At 33.9% G+C, this 18,143-nt stretch overlaps 1 protein-coding gene across 2 annotated transcripts in view; it reads right to left on the reverse strand.

Annotated features, from left to right (window-relative positions):
• fat3a (FAT atypical cadherin 3a) overlaps window positions 1-18,143 on the reverse strand; it is a 197,747-nt gene that overhangs the window by 51,404 nt on the left and 128,200 nt on the right. For both annotated transcript variants that reach the window (XM_065280499.1, XM_073815542.1), the window contains exons 6-11: window positions 16,239-16,556; window positions 14,985-15,198; window positions 12,832-12,900; window positions 7,068-7,207; window positions 4,639-4,914; window positions 330-540 (exon numbers count right to left, since the gene is read on the reverse strand). In XM_065280499.1, the coding sequence (XP_065136571.1) occupies window positions 330-540; window positions 4,639-4,914; window positions 7,068-7,207; window positions 12,832-12,900; window positions 14,985-15,198; window positions 16,239-16,556 (1,228 nt within the window). The remainder of the gene's footprint in view (window positions 1-329; window positions 541-4,638; window positions 4,915-7,067; window positions 7,208-12,831; window positions 12,901-14,984; window positions 15,199-16,238; window positions 16,557-18,143) is intronic.

Consider the following 18,143-nt stretch of genomic DNA (forward strand, 5'->3'; position numbering starts at 1 on the left):
AGGCATGTACAGTTTTATGCGTTAAAACATACTTCCAAAACTAAATAATCAATTTATAACAACAATAAAGACCGGTTCAGATCTTTAAAACAAGGGCAATTTTTTTTTTTTTTTGCATTAAGTGTAAAAGCATTTTTTCCCCTCATTTTAAGAACAAATTTAATTACATTTTAATTTTTTTTTTGTCTAGACTTGTTATTTTAGCTTATTTTAGCTCATTTTGCTCATAAAAAAATGCATCTTAAGGCATTTTTAGATATTTGTACTAAAAACAAGACCAAAATACTAAGTAAGAAAGTCATTTTTTGCAGTGTAGTGTGTGTGTGTACCTGAGTCAATACTGTAAGTGATTTGTGCGTTCTGGCCCTTGTCCTTATCGAGTGCCGTCACCATGAGAACAGCTGATCCGAGTGCAGCCGATTCATAGACCTGTCCATCATACATCGCCATGGTGAAAAGAGGGGCGTGGTCGTTCACATCCTCCACACCAATCAGCACGCGAGCCAGGCTGCGTCGGTACGGGAACTCTTGATCTTTCACCTGACATGAGAAAGGGAGAATAAGAAACACAAAAATGTATTCCCAGTCTTTGATTGACAGACAGCAATATCCAACACAAACACACACAGATACACACAAAACAAACTACAACCCACTCATGGCCAGACAGAGTGGATAACATCTCTCACTGGATTATAATAACAAATTTCATCTGCGTGAAGGCTGCAGGAGCATCCATGTGCTTATTAGATATGACACTCACTGTCTGTCACTCTTGTCTGGGGAGTGCGCAAACAAGGAACGATACAGATCAAATCAATAATTAGATCACAGCGGAGGAACGTCGCAGGTGCAGGCGACATTAAACTACTGACGGCTGACAACGCAAAAGGAGCAATCTCATGTTACTGTCATACCTGCACTCAAGCATGGAGAACAAGAGAGAGAGAGAGAGAGAGAACTTAAATGTAGTTTAAACATAACATAATTTAAAGGGATAGTTCGCCAAAAATGATATTAAACCCATGATTTACTCACCCCCAAGCTGTCCGAGTTGCATATGTCCATCGTTTTTCAGACAAACACATTTTCGGATATTTTAGAAAATGTTTTAGATCTTTCAGTTGATTAAATGTATTGTTACGGGGTCCACCCATAGTCCACGACCTTCAAGTCCAAAAAAAGTGCATCCATCCTTCACAAATTAAATCCAGACGGCTCCAGGATGATAAACAAAGGTCTTTTGAGGGTAATCCGCGCGGTGTTGTTGTAGAAATATCCATATTTAAAACTTTATTAACGTAAATAACTACCTTCCGGTAGCGCCGCCATCTTAGACTCCTCTGTATTCAGGAGAGAGTATTAGCGTAGTGTACGCACTTTTCTTAGTGACGTATGACAAATTCGGAGGGTGGGGGCACAGAGCAGCAGCAGAGTAGCCTCCGTAGGCTGCGTAAGCTCTCATCCTGAATGCGGACGCGACTAAGATGGCGGCGCTACCGGAAGGTAGTTAATTACATTAATAAAACTTTAAATATGGATATTTCTACAACAACACCGCGCGGATTACCCTCAGAAGACCTTTGTTTATCATCCTGGAGCCGTTCGGATTTAATTTGTGAAGGATGGACGCACATTTTTTGGACTTGAAGGTCGTGGACTATGGGTGGACCCCGTAACATTACATTTAATTAACTGAAAGATGTAAAACATTTTCTAAAATATCCGAAAATGTGTTTGTCTGAAAAACGATGGACATATGCAACTCGGACAGCTTGGGGGTGAGTAAATCATTGGTTTAATGTCGTTTTTGGCCGAACTATCCCTTTAACATAATTTTGTTTAAAACAACAAGATTTAATGCAATTTCAGTTGAATTTCTACCCTGCACATGCACACAGCTTAATGAAGGGCCAATGAGGCTACACTCCCTGCATGTACTTGCATTCTTTCATAACATGCATGCACAGATCATTTCTTGAATCCTGCACACAAAATGATGTCAAAATGTCAATCTATGCACGTATTCACGTAAATTACATTAATTTGTCCTTGTGCTGTGTGTAAGCTAGTGTGCAACAACATTATACACCTTATTTAGCCTGCCGCCATGTTGATTCCAAAACGAGGCTGTGAGGGATAGACGTCCAGAGCGTGCGCTTTAAACTTATTGTTTTGTACTGGAATGCTGGTTATTCAGCCATCAAAACACAGAAAATACATTGTACAAAATTTCACACAGGACAAAGAACCTCAGAAATCATGGATTGTTAAAATAAGATGATGCGTATGACCTAATTTGACATGAGTATAGCGCATTGTGTACATAATATCTGTTTTGGATATTAGCCTGCTGGCTAATCGCTAATTTCTAATGTTGTAAGTAGGAATGGGGCAATTACTGGTTTTACAATTAACCACGATAAAATGTCCTGATGGTTAGTATTATCGTTTAAAACTGTGTTTGATTAGCGTGATTTTAAAAACTCGCGGTAAATCCTGACCAGCCAGAATCAGTTGCACATTCAACATAGTTTTTAGGCATTTAAGGAATAATGTGTTGTATTCATTCATAGTAAACTTGTTAGACAGATTTGTTTATTTTTTACCACTGAAAAAAATTAAGGGACATGAAATATTACATTGTGATTTTCAAAAATTAAACTTTTCAGTTCTTTTTGAACATTTCCATCTCATTTTAACAAAACCATGATAATATTGATAACCGTGATAAGTTTGGTCACTATTATCATAATATGAAATTTTCATACCGTCCCATCCCTAGGTGTAAGCATGTTTACTTTTTTAAAAAACACCAATATAGTGCAACAATACAGTATTTTATGACAACCACTAAGTATATATCTCCAGTTTGTATAAAACATGAGCGTATGTCCCATGTATTTTCTCTGTTATGTTTTTTTTCCCAAGACATGAACATTGACTTAATAATGTGTGATTGACTTGATAAGTTATTTATGTGATGTAGTTCATTGTGCAAGTATTGTTAGATGTAAAACCCCATATGAACCACAAAGTTGTGTAACTTACAAATGTTATTTAGTTAGATGAATCCTGCTTCTGTTGATTAAGGTCAATGTTTCTTAAAAAACTTTTTCGGAGGAAATATTTTAACGTATTTATGCCTTGCGTTTTTGTAATCTGTATGAATTTGAGTTATGTACTTAGTTATAGGACTATATTATTTTTACTTACAATGCTTAAAACATAAGATTTAGTGATTAGCCAACAGGCTAATAGCAAAACAGATTTTATATACACATTACGCTGCTCTTATCTCAAAATTAGGTCATATGTATGTCCCTTCCTATTTTAACAATCCATGATTTCTAAGGTTCTGGTCCAGTGGAAATTTGTAAAATTATGTATTTTCTGTGTTTTGATGGCTGAATGACCAGTATCCCGGTACAAAACAATAGGGTTTAAAGCGCACACTCTGGACTTCTATCCCTTTTTTTTAACAGTTTAACTAGCAAATACCAAAATGTGTTTATACAGTAGCTAGCCAGTAAATCAGATATCTAAATGTAAGCTAGCACTATTATAATAACTATAAAATGTTTATTATGCTTTTATGTAACACAATGAAAAAAATCTATTAGTTTTACTGACAATTAAATCAGTCAAAACTTACTCTGCATGCATGTCTGCTTATGGCCAAACCAAATGTTTTTTTTTATGTTTGTATATAATTGATATAGTTTATATAAATTTCCCTAAATTTCCAAATAATTCCCATAAATTCACTGTAAAAATGGCTGGGATAGTTTTGACCCATAATGGGTAAATATTGGACAGAACACATGCTGGGTTAAAATTGACCCAATGTTGGATTGTTGTTATGCAATCATGGGGTATAATAACCCAAGATTGGGTACATTTTAACCCAGCCAGGTGTTCTGTCCAATATTTACCCATTATGGGTCAAAAATAACACAGTCATTTTTAGAGTGTTCCTGTTAAGTTTCCAATTTGAAATATTTTTCGAAATTCCCCAGATTAAGTTCCCATAGAAAGTTTTCAGAAATTTACCGGAAACTTTCCGCCCCTTTGCAACCAAAGGACAAAAGAATTTAAAAAAAAAAAATCCAAATGCTCAGGTGTTGCTAAGGTGTTCAGAATAGTTGGCACCGCTTATAATACTGAATTCAAAATGATAATATAAAAAGAAAAGTAAAAAGCGCAAAATACAATTTTATTTAACAAAAGAAGTTAAAGGGATAGTTCACTCAAAAATGAAATACTAGTCATCATTTACTTACCCTTATGTTGTTACAAACCTGTATTGATGTATTTATTTACTGTATAAATAGATATTTGTAATCAAGCAGGAAACTGAAGCACCATTGACTTCCATACTAGGAAAAAATCCTAGTTTGGAAGTAAATGGTGCTCAAAAACGGTTTGGTTACAAACATCGCTCAAAATATCTTCCTTTGTGTTTTCAGAAGAACAAAGAAATGAATACAGGTTTGTAAAAAGTTTCATTTTGGGGTGAACTACCCCTTTAAATTGGTAAATTTGTAAAATATATCAATAGAAGATCCCATCCTTCACTGTTATTGTCCTGTTTGAATAAATAATAACAAATAGTTTTATCCACATTGAATAAATTACCATGACGGTGAGAATGTGCTGAGTTCGGCTTTCATGGTCGAGTCTGCGGGCCGTGTAGATGACTCCGTTGTTTGGGTCGATGCGAAACAAACGCATGCTGCTGGGGTCCACGCTGCTCTGGATGCTAAACGTCAAGCGGTGGCGCTCGTCGCGGTCAGACGCCAACACCTGAACCACTTCGGTATCTGGAGGCGTGTCCTCTGCGATTGTGATGTCATAGGTGGGCTGGGAGAAAACGGGTGCGTTGTCGTTGTTGTCCAAAACGGTAACGTGAACCTGCGAACAAACACGGGCATTAACTTCAACCCTTCAATGTGCGAACATCATTATCATGAGCAAGTAAAGTAGAAAAACCTAGCCACTAGAATAAATAATTGTTCAACGTCCAGTAACTTTGATCACATTACATTTGACATAAACCATGAATGTAGAATATAAACTGACTGACACAACTTCATAGCTTTCAATGATTTGTATTTATAGTCACGCTTGTCGTAGGAGCATGCGTGAGCATGCACGCTTGTCTGTGAGCGACTGTGTGCAAGTGAGATCAAACCGTGTTGCCTGATCTAATTATAAAGTAATAACAGACGTGTACTTCCGTCTCTCACGCGCCCTTGTGAAGACACGCTGAGCTCCATCTGTGTGTGTGTGTGTTTGCATCTACGAACGTAAGAGAGGGAGAGCTTTGTAAATAAAAAAAGTCTCAAGGAAAATACAATCTCTTTCATCTCTTTCTCATTTATCCCCTCTCTGACCCTCCCTCTGGCTATCAATAGTCTTTGTTCATGTTCGTGTAGTATTTGTATTTTTAAATGAGTGCATTTGCATTAAGAGTGAGTGTGTGCGCCTGTGAAGCGTTTATAATGTTTGTTTAATGCACGATCAGCTGAATCTGAATGAGTTACCCTTAGCGTTTCATTTCGTATACATTATCCCTGGTTATCAACTGAATAAGGTGATGCCTACTTTCAATTGCTCATTTATCTTTTTACTTTCTGCATTCATCGCGTCCTTCAAACTCTGACCTCGACTCTGGCATACAACACCAAAAGACACTCGTATCCACCGCATGAAACTATTATTCCAATAGCACCGTGACATAAAGGATAACAAATCCAAACACTGACAGAAGTTATCCATCAAACAGTTAACATCAGCATCAATCATCGACTAAACAGATGCAGTCAACACCGCAGCTCGGTTCCAAAACCTAATGAGATGCTGACCTAGACAACATTTTAGGCATCATTCAATGGCATCATTTAATGCAAAATCGGATCCAACATTATGCTGACTTGTTTTGGCCGAATTGTAAGGAAGTATAGCATCCTTCACTGATAAAGCAAATGCACTATGGGGTGCTTGCGTAGTATTTTAATAAATGGCAGACGAGTTGACAAATGCTGAATATAAATAAACTTTACCTATATAATTCAATGCAACATAATGGGGCAGTTTACCAGACAGGGTTTAGATTAATCCAGGACTAAATTTATTTATAGTAGGACTAAGACTGTCAAAAGATTAATCGCGATTTATTGCATACAAAATAAAAGTTTGTTTTTGCATAATATATGTGTGTGCACTGTGTGAAATTATTTTGTGTATATAAATACACACACATGCATGTATGTATTTAAGAAACATTTACGTGTGTGTGTGTGTGTGTGTAAGTATACAAGTTGAGTCATAATAAATAAAGTGAAATGTATGTATATAAATAAAACAATATATATATATATATATATATATATATATATATATATATAGTTTTATTTATATACATACATTTCACTTTATTTATTATGACTCAACTTGTATACTTAAATGTTCTGATTTCTTTGTATGAATTCAATATTTAGTTTGATGGCAACGTCTGGTGGAATTTTTGTGTCAATATCCCACTTAGAAATCCCCTTACTGATAAAAATGCTGATGTGTCAAATACTTAATTTCCCAGCTGTATATATATTTGGATTTTGATATATTTTACATTATATATATATATATAAACTATACATACATCAATAAAATTTTTCTTTAATTGATACATGCACACAATACACAGAAATATATTATGCATATTAAAACATTTATTTTGTATGCGATTACTGTTTTGACAGCCCTAATTAGGATTTTTAATTACATTTATAAAAAAACATTACTATTGTGCACCTTGATACAAAACAATGTCTCTGATATATTTTAAGATATGCCAGTGCATGCATTTTAGTCTGGGACTAGGATATGCCCTCTCCGGGAAACCTTCTCTATATATTTGTGGCACACGGAGTTGGTGCCTATGTAGTGCACTTAAAATTCACTTAGTAGTGCTTTATAAGGTAGCAGATAGGATTTGGTATGTATGTACAGTGTGTATTATGTACTTTCGTGCGTGTAAAAAGCGTGTTAGTTTGTTGGTTTACCTGAGTATATGCTACATTAGTCCCATCTGTGACTTCCACAGTGAGGTTATAAAACGACCGCTGCTCGGCATCGAGGGGTTTGGCGATGACAATGGTACCCACACCTTTCTCAACATCAAACATACTGTCCGTGTCACCGCCTTACAGACAGAGAAATTATGGTTAAACACGATATCTTTTCTTTTTAAATCACAATTTTCAATATCTTGAAGAAATAGGGACATACACATGGAATCATATTTGCAAACTTACAACTGTAATACTATGGTACAGCAGATGGGGGCACTGTAGGGTTAACAGTAGTAGTAAGGGATTTTCTTTTTTTTCCTATGCTTAATACATATAACTAATACACATATAATACACACTAATCCCACTTTGCAATGCACACAGGCACATTTAAAATGCACAATACACACAGACGATGCACAAGGTTGTAGTAACCCAGGATTGGGTCGTTTTTATCCCAGCATTGGGTAATTTTGTGTTCTGTCTAATATTTACCCATCATGGGTTAAAAACAACCCAGCATTTTTTACAGTGTACATATGCAACACACAACAATATGCACACCCTACATGCAACATACATAATTCACACATCTTACATAAGCAAACCACACACTTATATATATGCCACAGTCACACAATAACACCACACATATACACAAAAATAAAACATATGCATACGGTCTAACATCCGAGTGTGTGTGAGTATATCTAAAGCCAATTTAAAATGAATAATCGTTCTTAAAAAAAGTAAAATTTAGGTTTTTATGAAGGTTTATCTTGAATTCTTATACATTGTGCACTGTCAGAACAAAAACTACAAAACTGTACCTTTTCTGTAGCTGGGGTGGTACCCTAAGCAGGGTTGGGGGTAACGCATTACAAAGTAACATGCATTAGGTAATAATATTACTTTATTACGCAAGTAACGAGTAAAGTAACGCATTACTTTATAAATGTACACATTAATATTTGAGTTACTTTTCAGTTTAACTCTTTCACCGCCAGCGTTTTTAAAAAAAGTTGCCAGGCCAGCGCCAGTGTTTTTCATGATTTTCACCAAAGTTTAATGCCTTCCAGAAAATGTTCTTCTTTAAATATATAAACATACAATATACCAAATGAAAGAACAGACCCTCTGCTTTCAAACAAAAAAACCCCCGTTTCATCCTACCTTCAGTGGTTCTTTTGTAATCAGCTTTTGAATATGGGTAGGTTTCTGCAAAAACACCACATTTGGAGCAAAAAGCAGAGATAATTCCACTTTTGTGACGGACTTTTCATAGAGATCCCATTCAGAGCGATCTTTAAAACAGACATGGACATGCAGGCGCTTGCCATAGGGCAATACTTCCGGGTTTAAAAAGTTGCGGAAGGGCGCCACCTGGTGGATAATAGCGGTATTGCGGAAAGACGGAAAATCTCGTCATTGGCGGAGAAGCGTTTTCTCTTAATTGACGAGATATCTCGTCAATGGCGGTGAAAGAGTTAATTAATTTGATAAAATATTTACTGAATTAAACTGAACAGTGTCACGTTGAATTATGCAATCTGTGTGTGCGCCTTAGCGGGAACAGTTTGAGCAAGAAACGCAGATGGCACGCCAGAGCTTGACTTTTTTGTTATAGAAATATGCAATTTCTTAATGTCATAAAAAACACCTGCAAGGCCTGAAAGAGATAAATCCTTAGTCGAGTAAGAAAAAGTAACGCAAAAGTAACTTTAAAGTAACGCAAGTATTACTTTCCATGAAAAGTAACTAAGTAACGCAATTAGTTACTTTTGGGGGGGGGGGTAACTTAATATTGTAATGCATTACTTTTATAAGTAACTTTCCCCGACACTGACCCTAGGGTTACGTTATTGTACCTTTGTACCTACAGGTATACAAAATATAATACAATGTTGTAACATTTTGGGGAAATTACAGTACCTATTGTGCACCTTTAAAGGTTCAGTTAAATGTTTTGTTCCCCTGACATTTAACTTGTACACAATTGGTCATTGAAGGTACACAAAAAAAGATTCAATATTCAATGTTTTGTATACCCATAAAGGTGGGACAAACTCCTCCTTTAAGCAGAAAAACATTGTGTTAGTGAGTTAACAAAGTTTTTACGAGGAAACTTTTGAAATTTATCTTGATATTCACTATCTGCATATTTAAACTTGGCACGTCACGACAATTTACGTCACTAGTGAACCCCTGATGTCAAACCTGATATAGCCCACCTGCCTTAAAACTCACGGATTAGCAGAGCGATACAAACCCTGATACATCCAAGTGCTCATTCACTACATACCAGCACTAATGGATCGCTGCTTGACAATCAAATTACAAGACCGGAACTAACTGTAGTATAATGGTACTTAAATGTGAATGTGATTTGAGTGTTTAAAAGGAATAATGACTTTAAATTCTTTCGATTTCTCATACAAGGTTATTGTATGGCTAAATTGCGGGGTACTATACAATTTTAATGGCACTTTTTGGTGATTCACAAGTTTTATTCTTAATGTTTAAAAGTCATATGCCTATAAAACGGTATTACGGTGAGTAAATGAGGGCAGATTTTTAGATGAGCTTTTCCTTCACAGTGTTGTCTCAGCGTGTTCGAACCCCTCCGTGAGTGAACATCATGATTCTGCAACACCTGGCAGGGAGACCCTTTAATTTATCTTTGTCCACCCTCGATGTCCTCACGTCTGAGATGCTAACCCTGGGTTCACCCATGACCTTTATCCACACTCGATTGGCTGTTTAATGATGCATTTAATCAAACCGCCGATGATAAGGCTGGGTCAACGACCGCCAGAAGGGCCTTAGGTGTCTCATAAACAAATGAGTAATCTCTCTCACACACTCGGATGCATGCAGTAAAAACTATTACAGTCACTGCACTCTCAATTAAGCACCTTAGCATTCAACAACATGTCACATATAGATGTAATTCATGTTGGTTCCCGTCCCCAAATTCACATCCCAACCAATCACGTTTGAGCAGTACAGCACACCACACCACATGGGGATGATGGGAAAGCAGAGCTAGCTGATGGTTAAACAGCAACAGAGCAAGAGCATTTCTGCTGAACTTTCATAGGGAAAGATGGAGAGAGAATATATATATACACAAAGAGACAGACAAAAACATAAGAGACAAACAGACGGAAATAGAAAAACGGACAAATACGGAGAGAAACAGGAAGAAACTTAAACTGAAGAAGGAAAATACATTTCAAGATGAGAAGAAACTAAAACTGTCAAGTAGCGTAAGAGAGAGACAGGCAGATTTTCGTTGCAGATTTGCGCAAAACTTTAGCGTTGTTTTTTAAATGTCAACAAAAGACTATTGGGAAATGACAGTGTTTTCATTAATCGATAATATGCGACTGAAGGTAGTTTTTCCCTCTCACAAAAACTCTTTCCAAACATCACATAGACTGATGTTGGTCGGTTTACTAATATCACATATAGGCATTATTTATAAGCCAAGGAGACGTAAGATTATTATCCAAACATTAATGCCAAGGAAAGCCCCTTGTATTTAGGAGCGGCAACGTATAGGTGTAACACTTTACTTGAACGGGTGTTCATAAGACTGACACCTTCATAATCATGACATGACACGTGCCATGAACATGAAGATTTTATGCACGTTTATGACAATTAAGTGTCATTCGTGCCATTATGTCATTTTTAATGCAAAGATGACATTGTTTGAGATGTCTTTGTAATGACAACTTGACATTAACCAATAGATCGTAACTTGTCATGACAACTTGATATTACTAAGACAACATAACTGACCACTTTTTACCAATGATACAAAATTAATTTGTCATTAAAATGTCATCAAGTTTTAATACTCCATCATATAGTTTTATAACAGTGTCATAATTATTTTTCTTGACCTCAACTACAGTGGTACAAATATAATTTTTCATTAAAATGTCATTAAGTAATATAATATATAATACAATATAATATGTAATATAATATAATATATTATAATATGTATTCAAATATATAATATAATATAATATATAATGCAATATGTAATATAATAAAAATATTAATATGATATAAGAATACAATTTAATATATTATACTACATTACATCATATATACATAATATAATATAATGTAATATAATATATGTAATGTAGTGCAATATATAATATAATATAATATAATATAATATAATATAATATAATATAATATAATATAATATTATATTATATTATATTATATAATATAATATGTAAAATGTAATGTAATAAAATAAAAGATATAACATTATATAATATAATATGTAATGTACTATACTGTAATATAATATAATATATACAGTGGTACAAATATAATTTTTAATTAAAATGTCATTAAGTGTTAATACTCTGTCAAATAGTTTTATAAAAGCGTCATGAATATTCTTCAGTTCATAATGTTTTTTTAAGTTTCCTCCATGTGTTTAAGAAATAAAATCAATAATCCAATAATAATAATAATAATATTAATAATAATAATAATAATAATAACAACAATAACTATAACAATAACAATAACAATAATAATAATAATTATTATTATTTATAAAATTATATTTTATTGCATTTGGAGACTGATTCACCTAAAATTAAATGAAAACAGTACCATAAAGGGTTAACCCATGCCGGTTGGGTCAATATCGCTGGAAAAACAGTTAATTACATTAAATTAATTAATTTAAATTAATTAAATGTTTTGTTAGTTTTTTCTTTTATGCCAGAAAATTTCAGAACTTCTGTGTGAGGAAGAATAAGTTCTGTTAGTTGTCAGTTTATTGTGCACATACATTAAGTTAAGCATAATTTTATATAGTCTGTTGCATTTTGTTAAGGAATTGAAAATATTTGACATAGTAATAACACTAAATGATATTTAATTGACAGTTTAATGTAACATTAACCCATAAAGCTAGGTAGTTTCTTAAGTTTGATCATTATTCTGCTATGTCATGTTTATGACAGATTTATGACAAGTTATGATGTATTGATTTATGTCAAGTTGTCATAACAAAGACAATTCAAACAATATGATCTTTGCATTAAAAATGACAAAATGACACTTAATGACAGTTGTCATAAATGTGCATAAAACCTCCTTCATGTTCATGACAAAGGTCATGTATTGATTATGAACACCTCAAGTAAAGTGTTACCCATTATTTTAAATAAAAAAGATGTTATCCAAACATTTGGCAAGTAAAGCCTCTTATACTTGGGAGTATTAAGGTGTTTCTGGGAGGTTTTTGTACATACCACGTCATCTTCAAATAATTATGTGAATTACTTGCATCAAGTAACCTGAAAATGCGAATAAACAGTTTCAAGTGCAGTTGCGCAAAATACACCTTTTCCGAATTGCCTGAAAACACAAAAAAAAAACTTTTTTTTTGCGATATATGGGAGTTTTCTCGAAATTGGTGCATTTCTATTGACCGTATTTTTATTTCGCAATGTCAATTTGCGCAATTTAAAAGGTAATTGAAATGCCGCTAGAGAGAAGAAAAACCTAAAACTGACAGACAGGGAGAGAGAGAAAGGCAAAGACAGAGAGAGAGATATGGGTAGAAACTAAAACTGACAGGCAGAGAAAGACAGTCAGATACAGAGGAGTGATCACATACAAAAATAGGAAAATGAGAAATCACAGATAGAGAACTGTACAGAGAAGATAAAAGTTAGGTAGAGTTCGGCTGAACTGGGAAAGATACCTTCTGTAGAACAGTTCCTGCCACAAGCGGTCTGGAGAATATAGAACATCTCACGGAAAGAGCGTGGACCTTCCAATACGAAGCGTTTAGAGAGAGAAAGAGAGAATGGAGGAGCGTATACAGAATAACAAGAATGATGCGAGTTGTTGAAAGAGAAAAGAAATGAAGCGAAGAAGAAGACAACAAAAATGAGAGGAAGGACAGAAAGAATATGTGATTCGAGAGAAAGAGGAGAAAAAGAGATAAAGTAGCGAAAGAATGCAGAGCAGGTGCTGCTAAAGCAAACAGAAGGTATCTGAACACCAAACGCATGCATGATGCATTCTGGGATACGTCTGTAGTTAGAGACTCTCCCATTGCCTACCATTACTACAGGAAGTCCATAGCGTAACATGACTTCAAAAAAGACTGTTATATAATATAATATAACATCATATATAATGCAATATGTAATATAATAAAAATATTAATATGATATAAGAATGAAATATAATATATTATACTACATTACATCATATATACATAATATAATATAATGTAATATAATATATGTAATGTAGTGTAATATATAATATAATACAACATAATATAATATAATATAATATGTAACATGTAATGTAATAAAATAAAATATATAAAATGATATAATATAATATGTAATGTACTGTAATATAACATAATATATAATATGATATAATATAATATATAATACAATATGTAATATAATCAAATGTATAATATTATATAAGAAAAATACAATATATTTTATACTACATTATATATACATAATATAATGTAATGTCATATAATATAATATAATATATGTTATGTAGTGTAATATATTATATAATATAATATAACATAATATAATATGAAACATGTAACGTAATAAAATAAAAGATATAATATAATATGTAATGTAATATAATATAATATATAATATGGTAAAATATAATATTATATATAATACAATATGTAATATAATAAAATGTATAATAAGATACAAGAAGAATATAATATAATATATTATACTACATAACTACATTACATAATGTAATATAATGTAATATGTAACATGTAATGTAGTGTAATTTTATTACTTTACATATTATATTATATTATGTTTTATTATATTATATTATATATTACACTACATTACATATATTATATTATATTAAATTATATTATAATACAACATATTATAATATAATATGTAACGTAATAAAATAAAAGATATAATATGTAATGTAATGTAATATAATATAATATATAATATGGTATAATATAGTATTATATATAATGCAATATGTAATATAATAAAATATATAAAAATATGATAAGAAGAATATAATATAATAAATTACACTACATAACTACATTACATAATGTAATATGTAACATGTAATGTAATAAAATAAATAAAATATATAATATGATATAATATAATATGTAATGTAATATTTAATGTAATGTAATATGTAATGTAATGTTATAAAATATTTAATATGATATAATATATTATACTACATTACATTATATATACATAATATAATATATTTAAAGTATAATGTAATATATCATTTAATACAAAATAGTATAAAATATAATATGTAATGTAATGTTATAAAATATATAATATAATATATGTTAAGTGATTTTATTGGGTTTTCGTAATATGCTTAGATTTTTTCATAGTCAGTCACTTAATATATATTTTATATTTAATCATCTGTCTGTGCACATACAAACCTTACATCGGCATATATACAGACAGCCGCAAGCAATCGCCATGGTGATAGTGAAATGTTAAAGGATAGCAACACAATGCCACAAATCATGCAGTGAACAAATTCTCTACATATAGCAAACAATCACAATGCGTGTAATCATGAATCATTCTTTATACTGTGACCCATAACATTGGTTATAAAAACCAAACAACATTTGTTTATAAATAAAAATTATTTTCGAAAGTTTCAAATATCCATCTATAGCTATATTAAAACATCCTAATCCCAGACGTTTATCCCCAATTATAAAACTAAAACAGGTTTTCGTCTGTTAGTTTTAGGATTACCCACACTAAATCCCCAAAATCCACTTTCAAAGTAATACCACAACGTGCAAAACGAATCTGCTGTCTGTCCACTTACCTGTGATGTCAAACCATAAGGAGGCGGAGCCCTGCTGCTGAGCAGACACGACACCAACGATTTCTGAAACCTTGTCGGTTTCCATGGCGGTGAAGTTGTAAAGCTGCTCATCGAAGACAAGAGACGCGGGGCTGGGGGGCGGCCGGCGAATCCACTCGATGTGCAAACGAGCCGTCGCCCATCGTTGAGGACGCCCGTTATCGATGGCCTTTATCTGGGGTCAAAGTTCACAGGAGGATAGAAACATAAAAGTTGAAAAAGTGAAACAAGCATCACAATTAAACTATAAACAAGCACCCAATGCATCATGTATTGACCTTTGTATTAAATGTAAACAAAAAGATCAAACAAAATGTAAAATGTCAGCCATCTCATTAAGAACACTGAGTGCCTGTATTTGTAGATGCTGCTTTACAAGAGCAGGAAATAATTATGCCTCAATTCACACTTGAATTTGAATCAGATGAGACTGTTTTTTTGGCCTCAGACACTCGAGATGGTTTAATTATATCATCTCCGCTAGAAAACACGCTCGTGCTGTGAGACTAATGCAACATGGTAGCTGGTTTGTTGCTGGTCAAAAATTATCAGAGTTTTTTGAAAATTCTGCAAAATGATTTTAAATGTGTTCAAAGATCAATGGAAGCAAAAAATATTACCAATTACATCTGAAATACTTACTTTTATGTAAGGTTTACAATACAAATACATTTAATATTTGAATGCAAAAAACAAAACCCGGAAATAATGTGCATTTTTAAAACATATAATTGTATTTTGTATTACAGTGTTTTATATATCAATTGCTATTGGTCGATAAAAGCAATTTTTCACACTATCGTCCGATAGTTTTATATTATCTTTTGATTGACAGATAAATATATAACAGGACATTGCAATGTTTTTGAGCTCTGTGTATAGAAAATGTAAAGAAACACCACTAGTTTAATGTTTAATATTTATGGTCATTATGTGAATGAATAACATTCAGAAAAAATGTATCTTTAAAATTTAGCTAATGCAAGTTAAAATAACCATCAAAATATCTGTATCGTCTTCAGTATCTGCATCTGAATAATAATCGTATCAATGGAATCGGTGCATCTCTAGCAAAAAGCACCTTAAGCTAGTTTAAGCTCAAATCTTCAGCCTGGAAAGCAGTTACTAATGTATTTTTATGGCAATTTGCCGTATTCACATGTGGCTTACTCAGAATTTCCGAAAATAAAAAGTCAGTTGTCAGATGTGACTCACGGTGAGAATGTCATAGGTTCCAGCTGTGAACTGTTTCTTGGGCGATGAAACGACTCCAGTTTTGGCATCGATAATGAACTTCCCGTCCTCGTTGCCGTCGACGATGCTGTAGGAGAGGTCAGCATTGGCGCCCTGGTCCAGGTCATAGGCGAACACGCGGTATATGGGAGCGCCTCGCTGTTTACGGGTGCGCTCGGGTAATCGCACCTGATACACCTTCTCAGGAAATGTTGGTTTGTTATCGTTTACATCCAGCACCTGAACCACTACCCACACTGTGGTGTGCCGGGGAGATGGACCGCCATCCGATACGGTTACCTGGACACAGAGCACAGCAATGTATTTTTAGCATTTCCTGGGTGTATATATCATTGTGCGTTTTTACTTCCCATCTCCTATGTTTTGCACTAAAATGCATTTTCGGTAAACCTGTGTTACAACAATAGAAACAAAATTTAATTGAATGTTAAAATTTTTACCTAAAGTAAAAACCTTTCATACAAAACTAAATAAAAATTGTCATTTCTCTTAACAGCACCAATGCTAAACAAAAAAATTACACAATTGTAACATACATAATAAATAAAAACAAAAACACAATGCTAGCATATGAAATCCACCTGACATATCTGAAATGGCACTGGTTTCTAGGGTGTTATATACAGTAGTTGGTTACTGACCTAGTCAAAAGATCACAAACTGGCATTTTTCCATGCTTTAGTAAGGCTAATTTTTTAAGGGGTTTGCCACCTACCTGGTATCCCGCTTGTTACCTCATTCAAGGTGGTACTAAAGCCCAATTTATAGTCTTGCGTAACCTCTACGCCATAGGTTATCTGTAGCCTGTGCGTAGCTCTGCGTAGCCTGACGTGCACCTCGCAAATTTTTTTACAGTGCGTCACTTCTACGCAGACCGCAAGCGCTGTGATTGGTCCACCATTGGTCCTCCCGTCAGTTAAAAAAACTGCGTCATTGGTGTTTCCGTTTGCAACGGTGAAAACAAAGATGGGCCAAGTTGATGCGTGATTTAACTCAAACTGCAACAAAAGTCGTTGTTTATTTACTTCCATCATTGCTGGTCTTCTCAAATTTTACACAACAAGTTGCTATTTCTTCTTCATTTGTGGGTTAACTTGCTAAGCTTCTTCTTTGACGTTCGCGCTGCTACAGTGGTTACACGAGTGGTTGCTTCCTACCAGCGGTCTGCGCATGTGTTTGAACGTTGTTGATGACGACGCAAAAGTATAAATAAAAACCGACGCGAACCTACGCCGCAGACGCGCACAACTATAACGAGCCCTTAAAAAAGTACCAGGACTTTTTTTAATACCACCTCAGTTGAGGGTTCAAGCAAGCCGTACCGACACTAAAATGCGTCGTGTATAAACTGCAGGTCACTGATTGGTCAGAGAGAATTTATCACTACTGCTAAATACAAGATTTACAAGCGCTTTGTTGTACGACTTTCCAAACTGCCTTTTTACTCTTTCCCTGCCAATGACGAGTTTTTACAGCAATTAATATTTCCGCTATTATCTACAAGGTGGCACTCTTACCCACCTTATAACACGATTTCGATTTTAAATTTTAAATCGAAATCGATCGAAATTAAGTCACTCGAACTTCGAATATATAAATGGAATCGCTGATGCAGCCACGCCCCCATGTCACATCCGGTCGGCTTGCCAAGAGGAAAAAAAACGTGTTGAGTGCTGCGAGTCAACTTTCTCTGACTTAGCTAGCTACAGCCAGTTAAAAGCTAGCACGGCAGATGCAGGAGACACCATGCAAGCTGCTCTTTACAAGGGAAACAAAAAACACAGCAGTGCACAGCAGAACGGCGTCTGTGACAGGACCGGTCCTTTCTCTGAACCGAGATCTGATTAAGTTTCACAACAACTTATT

This window comes from Paramisgurnus dabryanus, chromosome 8, assembly GCF_030506205.2.
Source record: "Paramisgurnus dabryanus chromosome 8, PD_genome_1.1, whole genome shotgun sequence".
Taxonomy (NCBI): domain Eukaryota; kingdom Metazoa; phylum Chordata; class Actinopteri; order Cypriniformes; family Cobitidae; genus Paramisgurnus; species Paramisgurnus dabryanus.